General features: G+C 30.2%; 1 protein-coding gene and 1 long non-coding RNA gene across 7 annotated transcripts; both read right to left on the bottom strand.

Moving 5' to 3' along the window:
- Positions 1-699: 699 nt before the first annotated feature.
- LOC143242518 (uncharacterized) lies at positions 700-10,865 on the bottom strand. Of its 6 annotated transcripts, none has more exons than XM_076485942.1 (5): positions 7,934-10,865; positions 7,456-7,585; positions 5,838-5,894; positions 3,185-3,307; positions 700-931 (listed from the first exon to the last, which is right to left on the bottom strand). In XM_076485942.1, exons 2-5 carry the CDS (start codon positions 7,486-7,488, stop codon positions 827-829), a joined length of 318 nt encoding a protein of 105 aa, XP_076342057.1. In that variant the 5' UTR covers positions 7,489-7,585; positions 7,934-10,865; the 3' UTR covers positions 700-826. The 6 variants fall into 6 exon arrangements, with proteins under 6 accessions (XP_076342057.1, XP_076342058.1, XP_076342056.1 ...); XM_076485943.1 differs by having other exon boundaries at positions 10,534-10,865; XM_076485941.1 differs by lacking the exon at positions 7,934-10,865 and having other exon boundaries at positions 7,456-7,852.
- Positions 10,866-13,944: 3,079 nt separating this feature from the next.
- On the bottom strand, positions 13,945-21,574 carry LOC143242517 (uncharacterized). The gene is made up of 3 exons (XR_013022857.1): positions 21,463-21,574; positions 17,571-17,627; positions 13,945-14,362 (listed from the first exon to the last, which is right to left on the bottom strand). It is a non-coding gene; the product is annotated as an uncharacterized LOC143242517 (long non-coding RNA).
- Between the last annotated feature and the right edge of the window lie 2,149 nt (positions 21,575-23,723).

The raw sequence follows: 23,723 nt of genomic DNA, 5'->3' as shown, positions 1-23,723 counted from the left end.
TCACAAATCAAGGATCTCAAATTTGATTCCAATTAACATCAAAATTGCTCACTATTTGTTTGATATGACAAAACTACAAAGGCTATCTCTGTTGCTGCCACTCATTTTGAGTTACTGACTGGAGGAAAGACAAACAGCTAGCAACACGCACTGCCAACTTTTCTGGTTTTACTTGTACATACCATGATTTAAGAACACTGTATTAATCAGTTAATGAAGCAACTCCAGTCTGATTAAAGTATTCATCTTTTCACTTCAGGTTCATGCTTTATATAGCTTACAACATATCTGTATTCCTTCAGCACATATGAATATCTCAACAACAGGATTTCAATGTGAATCTCATAACTCAGTGAGCAGACAATATGACAAAACATTATTGATCATAATTACAGAAGTGACTGGCTATAATGAGCAATTTGCAATTCCTATGGCGTGAAGCATAATTATAATTAATTATACTTGTCATACAACAGCAGTATTATACCTGTTGTACTTTTAATACTAAAATTCCTTATCTAGACCCTCTAGTGATTTTCAGGAATTAGAAAAGTGTATATCAAAAATATTTCAACAACAACAAAAAAATTAAGTTTAAGAATATTCATTTCTGTAACATCTATAGTAAAAACAAAGTAATAAATATTCAATATATAGATATGTAATACACTGTCAACAAATGATGTTTCATGCAATGAGTTGATGAAAACACAAATATTTATTTATAAAAACAATACATAACCTGCATAATTTCTTCTTAAAGAATTTACAAGAATATTACTTTACATGAATAAGACAGAGCAATTTCAGTAAAAACTTGAAAGAACTAATTCTTTTTTTGATACAATAATTCATGATGAACAACAAAGACAACATTTTTATTGCCATGTTCTTGACATTCACAGCATTCAGTACGCATTTGTCGTAAGGCCTAGAACAAGAAGAATAAAAATAATGTCACTATCATGTGTTAAAGATTAAGGTTCAAAGTTCACCCTGAAATAATTATGGGTAGAAAAGAAGGAAAGTAAGTAGTTATTATGAGAAAACATTATCCAACAGTAATGTATTATCTAATGCAGGGGTTCACAACCTTTTGGCACTCGCGACATGAAAATATAATTGATGAAATAAAATTAATGTTATCCCAAGCTACTTCTAACAATGCTCTGCGACTCCCCTGCCAAGGCTTCGCTATCCCCTTGGGGGGTCGCGACCCACCGGTTGGGAACCCCTGATCTAATGGTTGAGATAACCTTGTTAAAGAATGCCTGAGATCTTAACATTCAACACATCGAGAGTTAGGCATAATTAACATACTAGAAGAGTAAAATGAAACCAAAATATATTTAATAAATGAGTGTAATCTATAATGAAATTGATAACACATGCATATAGTTGTTATAAATTATCACATACCTAGACTTTACACATGTAAAAATACAGATACAATAAGTTACGCAAAGAAATGCAGCTATGTTTAATCAAGTGATATAACTGAACAATGGAATGTAAGCATTCACATGGATACAAGTTACTTATATGCATTAATATTTCTACATATATCATATATAATAAGGCTTAGAAACAGCAAAGTTGTAAAAGTATAAAATAGAGACACTATTAAACTTGTGGTAAGAAATCTCAATCATGAAGTTATCCTTGGTCTATAGACAGCATTAACTGATTCATGCACGTCTATCAAAAATCATCTAAGAGGAACAGTCCAGTCCTTATTTAGCAGTAATTCTTGGGATTACCAATAACTTTCATTGAGTTCATATGCATATCAGAATCCAAAACTTCTAAATTACTAAATTATATAAATGCTAGAGTAAAATTATAGTGAGTCAAACACTGCCAGTCATCATAGCCATGTATTCTTCCTGCCAACCAAATCTCTGCTTCCCAGTAAGCATTTTCTTTTACTTGGTTTTATTTTCTTACAATGATTTTGTTAATCTTTTATTAAAAATGTTTCAAGTAATGAGAACCAGCAGATGCTTAAAAGTATGAGGTTACTAAAACAAAGTAGATAAGGAAGGGTCTGAATACATATTTCATTTATTATTTAAACCTTCACCTCTGTCTCATTTCCTTATTACTGTATAAATCTTCTGGAGTTGGTGATCCATACACTTATCACAGACTGCATATCCAGTGATTTAAGTACTACTTGTAACATGGTAATTGCCTCACAATAATGTCTGTTACGATCCTACTAATAACACTGCACAACAAAGTTTTTGCTTCTTGAACACTGTTGGGTATTCCTTATAGGTTTTGGCTGTTGATCAAAAAATCACATCCAAATTTGCCCATCACGTACCGTTTCATCGAAATCTTCAGTTTTGCTACAATGGAAAAATGATATCTGGGCAACTGGAATCCATCAATGCTTGCTGACTACTGTTGGACACTGCAACGTGATGCACCGGACATTGAATACAAACGAAAATCAGGAGCAAAACACTTCTAATTATGTTGAACTTAATAGTGTATTAGAAACATAAATGCAATTAAATACGTTATTGCCAGTAAACAGTTAACTGACTATTTCTCAGAGTTCCAATGTGATGAAGCAAAACCAAAACTATATCTATGCATACCCACCAGGTACCTGCCACAATCAGCAATAACTTTTTGGAAAGCAAAACTTTTCAAAAAAAATAGTTGTGCAGTGTAATTAATGTAACTTTAATAAATTAACAGAGAATTTATCTTATTGGTATTGTTTAGCTATAAACAAAATCCAATATGGAATCATATACTAGTGATAAAACTGCTCAATGTGTTATAAAAAAGAAGATAAGAAATTAGAAAATTTGAATTTTCAACTTAAAGATGCACCTTATGTACATAAGGGCTAAACAGCTAAGTCAAACACTTCCTATAACTCAAGTTCTGCTACTCACAATTTCAAGTTATCCACCCTCACAACCTGAAATACGAATTATTAGGCCATACAAAAGAGGTAATACTTATGCAGATATTTAAAAAAACGAAATTTTCAAGTGTACATACATTAAGAATTAGATGACAGAAATCATCAATCCTTAGTAACAGAGTCAAAAACAGTTACTCAGAACTTTTGAACATACTGAAGGATATAATAGTAAAATAGAATGGACAATTTTTTGACAAAAAATGTTTGATAACTTCATAAGATTTCTTTATAATGTACCTGATAGTTACCAGTATGGTATCCACTCATATACCATGACATCAGCATTGAAGCTAGAGCTTCGTCATCTGTGACACCTTCATCATCCAGAGGAAAAGGTGGTAGTGGTGGAATATCTGGAATCTTAATTAAGTAAAATAGTAAGTTAGAAGCAAAAGTACCCATTACAAGTGACAGAAAACATTTAAGATAATCTTTTTTTTTAATTATTTTATGGACTTTAAAAAGGTTAGTTGTGTTGCACTCTTGATTTTATTCACTTAGAGTAAAGCTTTGAGCTATTTATGTTACCCAGCATGAAAAGTAACTGCACAGCACTTAAGTCAGGCTAAGAGCTGCTCAATAATAACATATAATAAATCAACATTTTTATTATTTATGTTACAATTTAAAAATGTGAATGATAGTATTATTAATTCTTAATAATTTAGTTTAGAATATCCTGCAAAAAAGAACACCTGGTGTCAACATCATTCCTGCTTGTTCTCACCTCACTTCTGAAGTGAATGTTGGTTTTTGCCTGCATGTGAATGTTGATTTTTGCCTGCATGTGCACCTTTTGAATGGGAGACAGATGAACACTGAGGCAGACAATATGGTTCACAATATGTTCATCAAGGTTAATTTTAAACAGTAGCTTTTGTTTAGCTCATTTAACCATTTCTAGACAAAAGCAATGTCACTGATACCTTTTGGTTTTTTACTTCTCAAAGTAGAAACTATTTAATCAAAGTGCATGATATTTAGTACAAACACACTAAATAGTGGTATCTAGTATTGGCTTAAAATTTTCCTATAATTTGATGAGCATATGTATATGTATGAAACACAGACATCACATGAACACTGTTAAAGGCTCAATAAAGATACTTTACTATTGTTTTGATTTTTTGTTTAAAATTAAATTTTTACTAATTGAATGATATACTACAGTGTTATTGAGTTGCAATATTTATAAGTCTATCGTTCAGTGTACGATACGCAGTTAAACATATTCTGACGACTCAGATCTTTACTGGATATTAGTTTCTTGTTAATCCTGTTCAAACAAAATAAATAAATTAACACATTACTGCCTTTATTTGTGATAGGGAAAAATGTTTTCAATTTGCAGAAGACTTAAGATTACTATTTGTTGGGAAAACAAATATAATATCAACCTTGTTGTGGTATTTAGTCAATAATGATAATAAATTTGTTAAGTAGGGGATATCTGTAAAACTTATAACAAATTTCTTTCTAGACGAAAGCACATTTTTAAGAATATGCAAACAAGGGTATTTGGAAGAGTTTTATCATACAAAATTAAGGGTAATTCAAAACTGTTTAACAAAATCAAAACAATGTGAATAAAAACAGGAAGTTTCATATTTTAAAAAAAGAGCATTGCTGAAAAATATTATAAAGACAGCACATAGCCAATTTTAAATTTTTTAAATTTGGTTGCATAGATTGTAGGGAGCGTGCACATATTAATTAATCAAACCTAGTTGATTAATGAGCCTATTAACTAATCAATTAGCAAATGCCATTTATCACACACACTAGTCATGTTATCAGGATTTTAATAGCAAAAGAGGGAAGAATTCTTTAAAAATAAGCATTTGTGAAAATTTTGAACACAAACTGGGTGGCATTCAATTGACTTTTGAAATAATCAAAACAAGTCAAATATATTTACAAAATATTCTTTTCACTATAGGAAATCACAATTTTATTTAAAACTTTAAACTATTTTTTTTCTTGGATACAACTGTGGCAATCACCAAACAAAGTTAAGTAAAAGAAATATTTTAAAATTGTTAATAATTGATGTCTTAAAAGGAGTTTTACAGTTTAATTCAGATAACAAGAAAAATTTGTACTGTTAAGGAGTGTTTATAAAGCCTGATACAACTGTGGTAACCCATAGGGTAATATAAATGAATTATTTGCTGGTACTTTTATGATAAGAGTAGAGAAAAATAATTTGTCTTATCAACTGCATTCTAAAGTAATTGAATCAGCCTGTGTGGACTTTGATGAAAGGAAACAATTATTTAAAGCTCTGGATACAACTCTGATAACCAACAGTGTAACAAACATTTGTATGTAAAAGTGACTTATTTTAAAATATTTTAAAAGCAAGTGGATGTGTGCTATTTGTTTACTGTTGAAATTTATTGCCAACAAGTTACAAACACCTTCTGCAAAAAATCCAGTCCATACATACTTAAAACCTGATACATATCTTTTTCATTAAATGAGCAATGAATAGAAGAAAGGTAGCCACAAGTTCATATAAGTGATGTTTGGAAAAATGACTACTCAGATAAAAGAAAATATTACAATGATACTGTTCACTGATTGTTGGAAATTGTGTGCATTATATTGTAAATTCACTAATATATTATTAAGAAAATATTTACAAATTCTGACAAATGTGTGTAAAAAAATGATGTTCACCACAGTGATGCCATATGTAAATTTCTCTGTTATTTGTCTGAAAACATTTGCAAATTGTGGGATAACCTTGCAAGCTAGTAAACCAAATAACATATTAGCATAAACATATGTACTCTTTGTTTTTTGAGAAATTATTTAAGAACTGAGAGGTGAGTTTACATTCTTTTAAAGACAAATGAGTGAGTCAGTTCAACATATATGGACTTACAAAAGATGTAGATGGTCCATGGAGTTGTTCAGCATACTGCCAAGCTGGATTGGAACCCTGTACATACAATTGAACAAAACGGTTCAAGCTTATATATATATATAAGTAATAAACAGTGACAATCTATATAAAAAAAAGCAATGAAAAAATTACCTTGACTTATAGTTAGCTTTATTACAATAAAAATTCAGTCATACAAATTTAGAGATAAGTTTTTCTTGTTATAATTTTAATTGAGATGTTTTGTATTTTGTGATGTCTATAAATGTTCTAAGTGTTTACAGTTGGAGTGATTTACATGCTGCATCTTAAGTTTTTGAAGACTTGGAAAAAATATATTTTAATATTGAAACATGTATCACATAGTTACTCTTGTCACATAATGTGTCAGTTAATTAGTTAGTAAGTCTGTTACCATGTTCTCAATCACTTACTGAATTAGTGGAGGTTAAACAGCCAGATTTGATTTAGTACCACAGATAGGAAAGTTTATTTTATATGTGAGTTAGACCTATCCCTTAGTTAGTGTTAGTTCATGAAATTATGTAAGTTGTAGAGATTTCAGCTAAAGAGATAATCACTTTTTTTCCTGTAAGCAGACTGGAATTAGTAATATTTTTACTGAGTAATAAAAGAAAACAAGACACCAATAGAGACTGTTGCAATATTAGCATAAGAAATAATAATATTTTAGTGTAAATAAAATAGAATCAAGACTTCAAGATGACAGTGTATGTTTGAACCAAGATTAAAAACATGTTGGAAATCACAAAACAGTGGTAATAACGTGAAGAAAGTGAGAACAAATAGATGTGAAATAAATTAACAGAAATCAGAATAAAGAGAAGGAAAATTAGAAGATCAAAAACACACAAGGTAAAAACAAGAGAATTAATAACAAAAATAAATTTCATTGAAGAGAGTATTGGAAATGTGCAGTAGGATAATAAGAACAAAGCTGAAGTCGTAAAATAAAATGAAATAAAAACCACTACAACATGAGTTCTTTCATAAGGTGGGCTTTTCTTCTTCAGGGGCAAACTGGTGGTGGTGGTGTAATCAAATGAATGATATTTATATACAGAGAGGGAGTTTAGTGATATTATGAAGGTCATCCAGTTTTTCCAGGAAATGTTTATTTGTCTATAAATTATTGTAAGTGTCTCATTTCTTATACAACATAGCCAATGGCAGTAATGTCTGTGGAAAGGTGTTAGGGATATTTTAATTTAGAAATGGCTAAATATGTGTATTTAAAACTATGCTTAGGTGTTTAAGTAAAATAAAGGTGACATCTGGAGACTGATTTAAAAATATATGTCATACTAATTAATTTATAAAAAACAGGTATGAAAAGTTATCTTAAACGAACAGCAAATTTTAGAAAATTCAGCTTTCATATTTCATAAAAAAATAAGGAAAGAACAGTTATTTTTATTTTTTTGACAGAGATAAAACCAATGAACAGAGATCACCAATTCCAGGAGCTAGATTAATTCTGAAAGGTTGAACAGTTTAGATTAGCAATCCAATAATCTTCTTTTATTTCTCTATTTGCTTTAGTTCTGAAAATTCATTATTCACCAGTAAGTTCACAAGTGACCTGTAAAGACCATACCTGAAAACCTGTATGACATGCATGAGGTGGCATAAATGATTGGATGTGAAACAGTTTCTTTGCAGGGTTTTTTTCCAGGCTTTAGAGATCCGTACCTGGTTCCAATCCATTCCATACTCTCACTATGGTTCTAAATAATGAATTTAGATGATACAATGTAAATGCAATTCACTTTCAAATGTTAAAACTTTTCTTACCTGAAAAATGTATTTCAGAGATACCTACTTCTCTGCACCACAAAGAGTGAGTGATTTCCTTCACACACATAGTTATATAAGTTCTTGCACATTCTACAAGCCTTTAACAAAGCTCTCATTTCTACACATGCTAAGCGTTCTGTGCTAGTCTATAATATATAAAACTGTATAATAAATTACGCATAGTAGTTATTGAAAGGGAAAAAATGAAGTATATTGTAGGTTAAACCACCAATGATAAGATGTTAACTACAGAGAACTATATTTTTAATAATACATACTGATGTGGATAAAACTGTTGGGTAATACTTTCTTCAGGTACCTTTAGCTGAATAGTAAATGGAAAAGTCTTAAATTAAAGATTACACAATAATATAACAGATAAACACTTATAACAATGTTTAAAAATGTTTGAAACAATACAATAAAGAAATTAGACTGTTTTGTACATATAAAACAATATACATGTATGTTATAATTTTAAAAAGAAAAATCCACAACTGAAAATTTTGTAAAAGAAATGAAAAATTAGTTGATGAAAGTTAAAAAAAAACATTACTGAAAAAATAATACATGATTAAATAAATGCATAATACTGTATAAAAACTGATATATAAAATATTTTTACAGACTCATCTTGTGTTATCCCTATTACTAACAGTAAACCTTCTTAAATTTACAATTGAAGGCAAAGAGAGCTTTGAGAACATGGCTGTATCATGCTAAAAATATCCCTGGAAAAATGTTAATTTACTTTATTCAGTGAACTTTCTTCAAAGATAATGACAGCTGGGACAAAATCTTGCTATTTGCCAATCAGCTATTTAAGGAGGAAGATATACCTACAAACGTGATCACCAAATGGGAATGACTAGGGTTGTAAAATTTGTACAAGGATTATAACATAGGATGGGAAATCAAAAGATGGAATCTCTAACAGAAAAATGTAAAAATGTCTTAACTGAAGATAAATAGCAATGTATAAATAAACTTCTGTTTAATCCAGATTGTTAAATTCTCATTCTTCATAATGGAACACTAAAAAATGTATCAGACAAGGATACATTGCTACAGCTGTACCAAACTATCCTTAAAACATCTCAAACTGAATGTTATGAAATAAAATCAGAAATATAATGTCACAATAATAATGTATGTTGAATAAAGTTGTTATGTTTACTTCCATAAAAATAATTTTACGTCATTATAAGCAGAAGTATTAAATGAGAGGAACATTTTGATAGTGTGTCATAAAAATTGTCTTCTTATTTTAGTTGTTAAAAACAAACAGTAACAAAGGCTGTAGATTATATTCATCACGTTTTTATGACCTACAAATGAAATGATGTCTGACAAAAGTACTTAGGGAGAAGTACATGTATCTAGAGTTGCATAGTAAATGTTACCACAAAGAACTGTGACTATACAGCAATACCTGTAAGTCAAACACAGCCTATAATAAAAACAATCTACAAAAAACATTTTTTGGAAACTATGCACTAGTCATTCTGTTAACAACTGTATTATTATTTCTTAACTTCAAAAAAAAAACAACCAACATCTTATTGAAGTATGCTTGTTTGTTATTGGATAAAACAATATAGTTTCATATAATATAGTACTGGCAAATACAAACAAATTACTGTTTAAAACATTAAAAATAAACACCAGCTAACAAAACAACACTAAGTATACAATTAACTTTTAATGTATTCTATCCATTCATCCATCCAATATTTTCAGAAACCAAAACAAATAATAAATATACTGTGTACATAAACATATAAATAAAGCTCTATATACAACTCAAGCAAAAAAATGGTATTATTAAATAGGATCAATTTATAAACTGATTTTATGGAAATTGTTTGGTTTGTACACAAAAGTCACTTGAAAACTATCTCCCAAAAACTCAGCAACAAAGGTATGAACAGATAGTTACAATAAACTATTTTGTGGAAAAAAAAAAGTAACCCACAAACAAAAAAAACATACAACGTACAATGCAGATAAATATCTTTCTTAGTTACTAAACAAAAAAACATTCCACAATACTTGATTTCTTCAAACTGAAAAACATCAACATCTAACACAACCAGAAAAATAAGTATGTTATACAGTTTCTTTCCAGCAGTTATAAGTTTATAATGATTAATAAAATATTTTCCAAACACACACACAAAAAACAGTTCTGACTTGTTTCATTTGAAATCTACTTGTAAATATTTTGTTTTAAAGTTAGTTTCTCTGATAAATTTTATTATTTACACAAAAGTATGACAATATTATCAAATTTTATAACTTTTTAACTAGTGTTAAAGTCCCAATTGAGTTAAATGATTTTAGCTCTTTCCAGAAGTGTAAAACTAAACATAAAGAAGCACTTTATAGTTCAAAACATCAAAGCAATATACACATATTTACACTAATTATTCATGTCCACAGTAACATACTATTCTGAAAAAAAATTGCCTATGGTGAAAACAAAGTAATACAAAAGGCTGGGACAAGAAACAACTAAATGTTGAACATTCAAGAGTAAGCAGTTTGAATCATGATGTGACCATTGAAGTCCAACCTCACAAAATGAATTGTAAACAACTAAGAGTTTTTGTGAAAACATTTAAGAAACACAGAGGCTGATACCTTACAGAAGTTTCCACCCTTCATGATGGTTATTAGCTTACAAATATTTTGAACCCTTAAGACAACTGATGGTAACAGAAAATGTTAACCCTTATCACTAATCTTTGTAACTGTTGAAGGACTGTGCAAGGGAACTTGTATTATCATTAACAAATTGTTTTATATTAGTTAAAAGGCCACTCTGACTTTTTTCACAACAAATAACAAAAACAAAACATGAAAATTTTTTACTCACTATCTAAACATGGCTATCTTTTGTTAGAATTTTATATTGCTCTGTACCTTTTTCATTTGTCTGAATCTCTTGAGTATCTAATATGATTCACAATAGGTATTCCATGAATTAAAAAAACAACAACATGATATAGTACTATACTTGCACTAACATAAATTAATATGTAAATCAGGAGTACTAAGTCTTCTGTTTACAATCAGTAACAGGAGTAATGTTACAAAAATTCTTCTTCATTAACATGTTTACTAGTAGTTCCAGTGCTGTAAACATCTACAAGTTTGGGACCTTAAAAATTGGAATTTCATGTAACAAACAAATTAAACAAACAGAAGCAGAAACAGTATAGTGCTAGAGAGAAAAAAAAAACCTTAATTATTTTATCTAATTAGTCAATTACAATTCAACCAGTAGCATACTTATATGACAAGTAAAATGCACAACTTTAAATGTTTCATAAAAGTTAAGCACAACTAACTTCTTTCAGTGTCAAATTATTAGAGAAACATGTCAAACATTATTCCCATTTTTAAGATTCTTTAAAAGTCCTTTTCCCATTTGTAGACTATCCTACCAAACATTTCTTACAAGCATGAGATGTGCGAGATTTATTTCAAAATAAACTGAACACTGGCTTTCAGATACACAGCATGTAAATATGTTTAATATTGAGTAAAAAACCAGCTGCCAGCTATAACTGTCTGATGTAAGTAGAGGATGAAAAGTCTGTTTATACAATGACAAACAAATTATACTACTGTGTAATATTACTACAGACATATTTGTTTTGTATATATAACAAACAAACTGAATTATTCTATAGTAGTAACATCATATGCTCTTCTCCAATAGTTTGGTAAACAACTTTGTCAAATTATTTAGCACCACAAAACAGTCACCTTATAGCAACATCAAGGTACAGCACAGTGACAATCATTTAGCCACTTTTTCATGGTTGTAGGACTGTTTGTTTGTTTTTAGCATCTCCCACTATATTATAATATACCATATTAGCAGGGTAACAATCACATTACCCTTTTTTTTCATTGTCATAGTACTGTGTTTTTCTAGTGTCTGCCATTAGGTTGCAGCAGTTGTGGTATAGTAACAATCATTTAGCCATTTATGGATTATTATAACACAATGTATTATTATGTTACAGCATACCAGTCAACTATACCTAAATTATTGTACATAATACTAACTGTTCTCTCCTGTATTGTCTGCTTACCATTTTACTTCACCACATACCAGGTTGGCAATTTTACTTTGCATCCACATGAAAATGTTTCTTCCAGTAATAACTGGGACCACACTTGAAAAACTGTATTAAGTACCATTCTAAAAATCTCATAAAGGCCCTTGGTGTTTGTTTTGAAAACACATCTTTACAGATATTGTTTATACAGATGACTCTCTTAACACAACTATATCAGTGTGTTGAATCATAAAGAAGACAGTTTAGATCTATCATAGCTGCTATTTATTATACTACAAGGTTTGTTTATATTCTAATATCTGTATGTAACTTTACAATTAGTTGTTAAGTTATATTCAGAAAACACAAGGAATTCAGTTGTGTCACAACAACAGTTTATAAGATGATTCAAGTTCATTTTCTACTATCTATATATTACCTTGAGACCAAACATTTATGAGCTAGCTATTAAATCAAATGGAAAATTAGAACAGAACTATTACATGTACCACAATAGCAATATGTTAATTTACTCAGTGATTTCTTGAAATGTCTACATTCATACTATAATGAAGTTTTTTTCCCTAAATTTCTAAATCAGTTAGAAACCTTATGAATTTTATTATTTTTATATTAGAAAATATTTCAGTATTTGTCTTATATTGTAATATTTTACTTATAATTTCAATCAAGGTATAATTATTAATAGACTAATACACTAAAATCTGCCAGACAACACTGACTCGTGTTTAATGTCTTTTTTTATTATTTGTGTTATGATTACAATTTAATTATAATATCAAACTTCCCTCAGAATCACACTTTCCCTATTCTATAACACAATAAATGGGCTAAACAAAAAAGTGATTTAAAACTGAGAAATAAAGCAACACATGGGTCAAATAATTTTAATAATTTAGTGTTATAAACGTTTTTGTCTCTCACAAAATTTTAAAACTATATAGCCAAACAATTAAGTGCACTTCTTGGCCTAATTTCCTTTTAAGGCAAATATTAATATGGTAAGCTCTGCTGCTAGAACTATACATTTTTAACAAAACTATGGTAAAGAATGATAAGAATCTTTATATTTTATTTATGTTTACTGAAATCCTGGTTCACTCTCTTCTCAGAATAATTGATATCAATGTTCTTGACATTGAACAGTCACATTTTACTAATTCATTAAACACACAAAAAACTGAATGGATACTTTCCATCAAGCCAGTAATTATAGGAAACCAAAATATGTAACAAAGGGAAGAATTAAGTACAATTATACTCATCACTGTTTGATGTTAACTGTCTGAGCTGTTTTAGGGCAGTTTCTACCAACTTCTTCTTGTTTGCTTCTCTCATCCTTAAGGGAGTAAAGAACATTAATTCACACTAAAAGTATGGATAGGTCAAATTAATAATATTTTAAAAAATTAGTAAATTATATTATCCTTTTCATTCACAAGCCTGAACAAGACCTACCTAAAAAAAATAAGACCCTTTAAAAAAATGTTGCATTATTTTAAACTTGTATTTTTTAGCAATAATTTTATTTCTAAAACAACTTGAAAGGTAGTAATACACTTTTCACAAAATAAATAAACATTGAAATTGGTTCAAAAGCATGCATTATAAAGTATAAAGTGTAAACACACCATTGTAAAGTAAAAAACAAAAAAACAAAAATTTTATCTTTATGACACAAATTTGTCCTAAACAATGTTTTAGGTAACACTGCATAACAAATCATTTACTACTAGAGAAAACTCAAGTGATTCTTGGTAATTAAATACTTTTGGTTTCACATATGTAATCAGAATTTGTCCATCACCTCCAGATTTTAAGATACTGTAGTATCTCACTACTTTATCAACAATATGTGTAATACCATACAATCAGCTCAGTTCAATAGGTTTATACTGTGAAATTAAGTTTACATAGAAAGTTTAATGGACAAAAGGAATAAATTTTTGATAACTTCAAACAGTAACTGTATTGTATTGGTGTGAAACTCCATATATATTGTTTATATGTGCTACTTGTTCTTGATAAAATTATAATGACTTGCACCAATTTTGCTTCATTCCCATGTTCACCTTTTCTGCCCAGGAATATTTGAGGAGTCCCTCAACGGAGCTTAAAATGGGCAGAGTGATACACCTCTCTCTCAACTGCTTTTCACTCACTCACACAGTTGGTTACTCACATCCTACCTGTGATATAATCAAATAAAATCAAAATTTTGTTTTTAAAATATTTTAAACTAGTTCTGTAAACATAATTCTTTTATACTTTTTAGATAATTATTTGATGTACTGGCTGCTTTCATTTCAAGTAAAGTCCAAAAACCACCTAAACAGTTTATGCTACATTTGTGTTGTACAGTTTCCAAATCTGGCTTCACACAGTGGCTAAATAAAAGAAGAGCAATTGTGCCATTGACAATTTCAGTGATACAGTGTGAGCCCAAAGATCATCTAACTAACTGTTATTTTTTGCATTAATATTTCTGGATATTCAGACAAAACTAAACAATACACTAAATATCCAGAGATTGCATCTGTGATGAAACCAGTATCTCATGGGGATGATTTTCTTGTGTCACATCCAGCAGCAAAGTGGGAAATAGAAGTTATACTGCAAAAAAGACAATGAATCATCTTTACTTCCTTCATTTAGTAATTTTACCCCTGTGGCATCTCAGCATAAATTGCCTCATCTGATCACACAAGATGAACTAAATGATCAGATTTGTGACTTGATTTATACTGAAACAGCATGGGGAACTTTCATTTATGGCAATGGAATTTATCATAAAAGTCTTGCTTCTCACTACAGCATGCAAGATACTTTGTGTTTCTGTACAAATGTTGATGCACTAATTGAAGAATCAAGTACTGAATATACTCTCAAGAAAGAAAACATTTTACCAATACATCTAAAGTTAGTGTGAAAACTGTGCTTTTACATAATGGGAACACTAAGCCATTGGTTCCTGTTATTAATGCTGTGAACATAGTAGAACATGCAGCTTATACCTGAAGCAATCAAATATCCACTACTGCTAAGTCCATAAAGTGAGTAAACCAAACACTGTAGCTTTTTGTCTGTCTGGGATAGCCAATATCATAAAATTCATTAAAAAAAACGGAATGGCCAGTGAGAGAATTACGTTCCAGGAAAACAGAGAGTTGAGTTCCAACTTTCAGTGAATCATCAAGATATGTTTCTTTCATCACTCCATCTATCTTATAAGTTTCAAAAAGTTAGTGAAGTTAAAACTAAAAGGTGGTATCTTTGTTGGGCCACAGATTTGGGAAGTGCTGATGAATGGTGATTTTGAAACACTACTCAGTCAGAAAGAACTTACTGCTAGGAAATCACTCAAACTGGTTGTTAAAGTTTTCTTAGGAATTTACAGAGATGAAAACTATGTTGTGATGATTAATGATATCCCTGAGAACAGGAGGAAAACTGGGTCCAAGATGTCACAAAAGTTACACTTCTCACACTTTTAATTAAGCAGATCTAAGTGCAATGAGCAATAATCTTGGTGAGCACTTCCCTCAAGTTATGTCTGTAATAGAACAGTAATATCAAGAAAGACAGTGGAATACTGTGATGATGGAAGATTACTGTTGATTCTTATAGCATGAAACTAACAACATACATAAAAGATGCAACAAGTCTGTCAGGTATTTTGTAAAAAGAAATAAAAAATAATACCATGATGAAAGTTTTAAATATAGCTTAAGTGTATTTTCAGTATATAATTACATGTTGTTTTTGAACATTCTTAAATGCAATTATCAATAAATAAATAAAGTTATCAGAGAGTGTTATTTTCATAATATATAAGAATATTTAGAATAAACCTAACATAGCTCAAAAACTAGAAGTGATCAGTAATATTCAACAATTTTTAGAATCAGGATCAACAAACTACTCATGAACAGTTGTATTTTTATTGTAGTAGAGAAGCTTCTTTTGTGCACAGTGTAACTTCTGAACACATATAATTACTGTGCAAAATTACTCAAACACTTATATGCTTTACATGTTTCTAAAAAATTACTTTGATTGAATGACTTAAGGATATTTCAACACACAAACAAAAAACATGAATTTTATCTCATAAGTACAACTCAAAGCTGATAGTTAAAACCATATATAACTTCTATCATAAAGAAGCTTACACATAGAACAACCTTAAATATAAAATTTTCAAAATTACTTACAGATCAACCTACACAAAATATATACTTCATGATATTCCTACAAGTATCTATATTCTTAGTTATGCCAACTAACAAGACATGCTTTAACAGATATGAGGTGTTCTTTCATTATGAAAAGCCTAGACACCTAGTTGTCATTAAAAAAAGGTAAAGGAAAACTATCGTATTTATATGCAAGAAAGTATCAATTAATTGTGCAAATTTGTGGTAAGCAGTGTTAAATAGATGAATAAACAAACATTCTGAATTTAAGTGGTTTTCTACTAAATGAAACTAATTATGGCTAAATTAACTAACACATTCATGATCATTAACTTCAAAATGTAAAATAGAATTTTAGTTATAAACATTATACCATAAATTTAAGATTTTATTTCTATCTACCTTAGAAAAATAATATATTGATAATATTTATCTACTTTGTATTCAATGTTTTATTACTCTCACATTACACGTGGAGATGAAAATCTAAGAATGTTTATTTAATTTAAAGCATTGGAACCTATCATCTTGTGAATATGTGCAAATTGTTTGCATGTATGATTAACTGACTACATAACAGACATTCAACTATTATTAAACTCTGGACAATTAAAACTGATTCATTAATAATTATCGTATTAATACAGAGAATTCTCAAATTTATATAAAAAAACGGCTCATTTGGGTTGAGAAAATATTTTACATTGAAGAGCAAACAACGTTTCGACCTTCTATGTAAAATATTTTCTCAACCCAAACGAGCCGTTTTTGCATATAATTTTCTCAACAAGTGGGTTTCTCGACATCAGAGAATTCTCAAGTTATGTTTAATATATTACTATGATAAAAAAAATATACGGAGAGAAACTTTTGGTAATAAAATCTACAACTGTTTCCAACTTCTGATCAAAACAAAATACCTATATAGTTCAAATAAAAATTAAACAAGAAATGAATATTATGTACATCTAACATATCACCATACTTATTATGATTAGAAGGTATTAATTCATCTGTCATGGTACCCTCAATGCAAGCAAATTTTGTGCTATAATCCCAAACACAAGATTCAGCTAGCTTAGAAGGTTTAGTTTTGTTCTAAACACATACCTTAAGATAACAATGCAAAATAATCCTCGTAAACAAATATATAATAATCAAACAATTTAACCAATACTAAAAATAAACTAACATTAAAGAAAGAAAAAAATAAAACATTACTTTATTCAGAGTCTACAACTATTTATCATCTTACCTTCATTCTTTCTAAATTTGTATTTACACCTGTTAAAGGCTAGTTGAGAAACTAAATAAGACTTAACTTTTAATTTAAAAATGAAACTTGACATCTTGCAGTACATGTCTTGTTGTAAGACATCAATAGTATCAGGTATCTTAAGGGCAACATATGACTAGGTAACTAAACATACAACTTTTAAGGTGGCTATATGTTTTCATTTTCCTTTTTTATAAATCAAAACATGCATAATAATTATTGGAAAGACTAACAATTTATAATAAAGCAGTATAGAGTGACATTTAAAATTAACTTTGATTACTTTTATGTTCCACTTACTTTTCAAGCAGAACTACAGCAACTTGTGGGTTTACCCTTCAATACTTACTATTTTCTTGTCCATAGTCATGAAAGTAGGTTGCCCAGTCCCATGTCATGAAAAGATCTAGAAGTTATAAGAAAATATAACTAGAAAAGTTCTACAAGAAAAATTCCAGTGCACCAAAATAAAGTAAACTGTTATATGTAAATTAACTAACAAAAAAATTACAAGAAGAAGGAATTGTACACCATAAGTCAGAAAGTAATAATAAGAAATCAGTTTTAGTGAAAGGAGACTGATGGACTCTGTGACTAAACTAAAATAATTGGAAGATGTGATATCAAAAAATATATGTAACTATTTTACGTAGTGGAGTTTCCACAGTTAATACATCTTTAATTATGTTTATTTGTTTGTTTTTGAATTTCATGCAATGCTACACGAGGGCTATCTGCATTAGCCATCCCTAATTTAGAAGTGTAAAACTAGACAGAAGTCAGCTAGCTATCCCTAATTTAATAGTGTAAGACTAGACGGAAGTCAGCTAGCTATCCATAATTTAACAGTGTAAGACTGGAGGGAAGTCAGCTAGCTATCCCTAATTTAACAGTGTAAGACTAGATGGAAGTCAGCTAGCTATCCATAATTTAACAGTGTAAGACTGGAGAGAAGTCAGCTAGCTATCCCTAATTTAACAGTGTAAGACTGGAGGGAATTACGTACTTTACATTCACACTTCGACACAACTAGCTATCATCTGATCTAAACATTAGTAACGGAAGGTGTATTTAATGGGCTAAATATAAGCATTGGGTGTAAAACATTATTGTAACAAAGGCTTAGTTGAAACACTACTCCACTGAAACCCTTGGTAATTTTTTATCTTACTTTTGTATATACCTCAATGTTAATAAACAACTGAAAAAAATATAAATAAAATGCTATCTAACTTATCATGGTGCAATAAGTGAGCCTAGGGTATTATTTGTTTTATAATTAAGCTTAAAAATGTACTGTGCAGTAACTTACTCTAAGCTCAATAAAGACAAAATATCAATTCTAAATCTAAATAATTTCTGAATTAAATTGTTTTGTTCTATCACCAAAGTTAACAAGAATAAAAAACAAACCAATATGTATATTAAACATTCACAACATAAATACCATAGTTGACCTAACAATATCAATTGGGAGTTTTGTTACAAAACGATGATATAAATTGTAGACCATTACTATTAAAACAAAGAAGCATGACACAAACTGTTTATTATATATATTAACACCAGAGGGACATTTAGAGTGTTCCTTCTACCACATACACATTATACTCTTTAACACTGTAAATACCTGACAGCCATAAAGCTTCTTATTTCCAAAGAATGCAACATGTAGATCTTCAATGTTTTCAGTTTAGTAAAATGTTTAGTTAAAATAAAGTTATTTCAATTTTTAAGTCTATCTCATGCTACGTTTATCATTTTTATAAAGTACTTCATAACTTGTTCTTAATGTTTCATGAAAAATTCAAAATCTTCCTATTAACAGTAAGCAGAGCCAATCTATATACATATACTCAAAAGGTGATTTACAAAACCATAACTTTTATCTCTGTATTTCTATAGACTGGTGGAACTTTTAGGTGAATAGGTCTATTCAGATACCAATAACTATTTTGAATCTATTCAATGTTACACAGCGTGGCTTTCAAATGCATCACTAAACTTTTGGAAAAGAAATATCAATAACTAACATACTGAGCAAGAGCAAGAATTTAAACTAAACAAAATACACTATTCATTTCAAGCAGGCCAAACTAGCCTAACAATCCTTTGACTGTTTATGTACATGTAAAACTGAATGAGTGCTTAAATCTTTATCAGTACAACATATAACCTAATAAAGGTGACATAAAATATCTTAACTCGATTGACTATTCTTTTTTTAGGATAATAAAGAGCAATGATTAGTAGGGCACATTACAAGTACAGATGTTGATGTCATTTATGTCAATAATAACAGAAGACATTCCTGTCATGTTTAGATGTACATAAAAAAATGTGTGCATTACATGAAAGATGGCAGTGACAACAGTTAAAAAATGTTAAAACATGTTTCACAGAATAGAAAAATAAAAAAATAAAAAGGAATGGGAATTACAGAAAATGATAATGCAAAGAAATATATAGGAAACAATATTAATATATGGGAAATAGAAAAATTAATAAAAATATAGGTGATATTAATATACAGGTAACAAAAACTAATATACGGGGAAATAAAAAAATGAATAGAAATATTGGTGATATTAGTATATAGGAAACAATCCTAATATACAGGAAATAGAAGCTGAGCCTTGAATACAGTACTGTAGTCCATATATAGAACAAGCAAAGCAGTGACAGCACCAGATCAGACCAACTCAATGTCAGCAAACTTGTTCCTGTGAAGACCAACATGACCAGTTATCCAGAAAAACTGGATGTGAATAGAAGATAGAAGAAAAATAGGCCAGCCAGTGTTGAATATTGTGAAAATAAGGTTAGAATTAACACAAACGATTCTCTGACCAGTAGAGAGTGAAGAGAGTTGGTATAAATAGAACAGTGAGTGTACTGTGTAGCTTCGATATCATTCAGAACAAAAGAAATGCCATATAACTTGACAGTGAACACAGAAACTGTAGAGAGGATATTGTACAAAACCACCTAGCTGCAACAAACCATGGCAGATCCAATAGACTTAACTGATTTTAAACCATCTGTATAACTGGGAATGAAAGAATGGTTCAAAAGATGTTTGGCAATGAAAACAGTACAACCAAATGGAAGTATCAACCTTCCTCAGATGACTCAGAGAAAGGCAACAGGCAGAGGTGGTAATAAAACATAGAGTGGTGGGCTGATTGATGGAAAAAGCAACATCAATCTGTGACATACTGAACTCAGTCAGCTTCACCTAAATATGAAGACCAAAGGGAAGAATGGCAGACTGTATATTCCCAAAAAGTATAACCAGTGGAACCCAGTGTACAGACTCTGAACTGGAGACATATGGAAAGACCCTGTTCAAGGCTGAAGTCTCAGATGGTGAATAGGGTACAGCATCTTCAAGGCCAAGGCCCTGGCAGAAACTTAAATAAGAGACAAATAGTTCAGTTTTGAACAAAAAATCAATCTGCTCCACAAGAGGTGGAAGAAGGGATCTGGATGTTGAAGATGTTCAGTGCCGTTGTACACTTTGTATTTCAGTCGGTTGGTTAAGTTTTACTACTGTGTATATTTGACAATTACGTCATTATATTGGGTCAGGAAGGCATTGTAAAGTAAGAAAATCAAAAGCAGCCAACCAGGAAATGTTTAGAAAACTGAGACTGTGCTAAAATAAAAATTGTTATTGCATTTTCACAATCTGCAATTATTTTGTATGTCCAACATTTGTTTCACTACTTTCATTACAGTTGGTGTTATGGTGGTGAAGATGAGAGAGCAAGTTTAAAATTCTATGAAAAATAAATAAAATGATATTCATTAAGATGGTATTATAAGTAAGGTTAATTAAACATAAAAACCATGAAATGAGCACAATTAATTTTATTCTTAGCATGAAAAATCACACTTTACACAGAATTACTTGACAGAGAATTCACAAATTAATGGATGAATGTTTTATGAAAGCAATTTACTTGAAATATAATTTCAGTTAATAAATGGCTTGTAACTTTTACATAAACATTTGGCAAAACTCATGATGATACACTTTGTATATTTAGAACATTTCAGTAGTTTATGTAGTTTCATGGTTACATGGAGATTACAGAACTGGTCAGAATGACCAAGCACACATACAGGTTCAATAGAATATAATTTAATTGATAAAGGAATGTGTATGTGGATCACAATCAGTAGCCTGAATGTTTTTGTTTGAAGTATATTTTATAAAATTCTTCAGATACACTTGCCATTTTGGAAACTTCTAGTAAGCCTAATTTTCTTTTCACTTTTGATAAAACACCACCAGTGACTTCATCAGGAAAACTGCTCTTGATTGGATGCTGTAAAAAATTACTTTTCATAAATGAAAACCTGTTCAGTTTCATCATCTTTAGAATATATTCTATCCTCTTTAGGTGTGAAGAAAATTACCAACCCTTTTTACAAGGATTTACTTGTGATCCCTAAGAACACCAGGGAAGCCGTTTGTTTATTAATGTGTCCAACGTTTTTTATTTGGAAAAGTTCTTTTCCATTTATTTGGCTGTTACTCCTGGCTAGTTACTCCAAAATCAGGTCCATATCTCTAATGTCTTTTTTTTTATATTCCCATTGCAGTCCTCCAGATGCTTCCTTTTCTTCATCCATTGCTGTTATGTTTTCATGTTTCAAACACTACTTTGACTTCTATGAGTTCAGTCATATGATCATAAATTTTGCTCTATATCTTTTTTGACTTGGTCTATGGTTTTATGACATGTAAAATGACCTTCTCTTTTCATACTCATGGAAAAAGTCCTCCAGCCATATCTTTATTTTTCTGATGGTGGTAACCCATCTTGGGTAAAATTGTTCAAATCCTTACTCATTCCCACTCAATACATTATCCCATTGACCCAACCATTTTTCTTGTCCCCTACTGTGCTCGAGAAACGTATATAGTGAGTAGATCAATCCATTACCACTATTTTGGCTCCTCTACCTCAAATCATACCGAAATTACACTTCTTCAGAAATGTTTATTTTTACTGGCTGGGAAAAATTATTGAACAACACTCTCACCTCAGACATATGTCCCAACATAAGCAGTTCCTCCACATCAATGTGCCCGACCTCTGTTCTGTTCATTAAACTTTGTATTCCTTACCTCTACTAGTGGATTATTTGAATATTATCCATTCCGACAATTTCATGCTGATTTTTTACATCAATCATAGAGCAGGTATAAGATTTTTAACTGTTTCAAAACACTCGACCTTCTTTATTTCGCACCTATCCAATGGATTTGCAGTGTAGATACTCATGTATTGGAAGCGATGAATCATGTTCTGCCTATCAAATAGCCGCTTCACCCACAAGTTTTCTGATGCGTGTGTGTCTTTTTAGGTAATTACGACTTATTTCCTCCTCAATAATGAAATTTCATGAGTATAGAGGAAGCTAGTAAACAGGGAGTTCATGTTTCTCTCCTATTGAGAGAGGGATTATCCATTAATAAGAATCACGTGACTTTAGGTTGGAGTTGCCTAAAAACTAGTGTCATGCAGATACTCAAGGTAGATGTTTACAGAAGATATAATCTCTGTGTAAAATGGTAAGTACCTAATGGAAACACATTTTCATGTGGAAAATGTTAATTTTCCAAAACCAAATGTTTTCTGAACTAACCAGCAGGAGATTGTAGAATGAGGGTTCCTGTCTAACTCTCTACATTTGACAGAATAGTTTTATGATGTGTTAAAATTTTTCTTCCTCCTTCTACTTTAACGTTTATCATGCTGTTTATTACTTTTTATTTTGTACAGTTATTAAGAAACTGTAGTTTCAAAATTCACTCCAGTTGAACACGAATCTAAATTTATATTACTTTTCATACCCTCTTCACCTTTTCTCAACACATTTTGTAACCAGTCTGAGTTTTTGTTTTTAATGGAACCTTGTAGCCATTCCTCAGTTACTATCAGATCCTTTGTACCGTGTGTTCTTTCAATACCCAAGTATTCTGATAGTTATCCAATCAGTGAAATACTCAACATCTGTACACATGTTCCACCCATCTCAGTATGAAAAATAACACGTTTTTGGATTTCAGTACCTCATCGTTCTGCATAGATGGTAAATTCATTTTATTAAGATTGGACCAAGTTATTATATATATGCATGTTTCCCATCACTCACTCCACACCAACATATGTCCTTTTGATAACACCTTTATGGCAAGCTAAAACTTAATTTCCAGTCCTTATCCTTGTTCAGAAAACATCCTCCTCAGTACTTCCCCTTTAAATATCACTATTTCATCAGACTCAGTGTCAAATTATCATCCCGTTATCGCCACTCTCTGTTTTGAAACGTTGCTTCTGGACTAACTGCAGATATAGCTTATTTAATTTTCATTACCACATATCATTTCTCCTTTGTGGTATGCTAGAGGACGTTATAACTGGTGGGTACAATCTCCTGCTAGTTATTTTGAGGAAGAAGTGGTTTTAAAAAGATACTGGACCAA

The sequence above is a fragment of the Tachypleus tridentatus genome, unplaced genomic scaffold (genome assembly GCF_004210375.1).
Source record: "Tachypleus tridentatus isolate NWPU-2018 unplaced genomic scaffold, ASM421037v1 Hic_cluster_2, whole genome shotgun sequence".
Classification (NCBI taxonomy): domain Eukaryota; kingdom Metazoa; phylum Arthropoda; class Merostomata; order Xiphosura; family Limulidae; genus Tachypleus; species Tachypleus tridentatus.
Note: the sequence above shows the minus strand (reverse complement) of the source record. Positions and strands in the feature narration are given on the sequence as shown.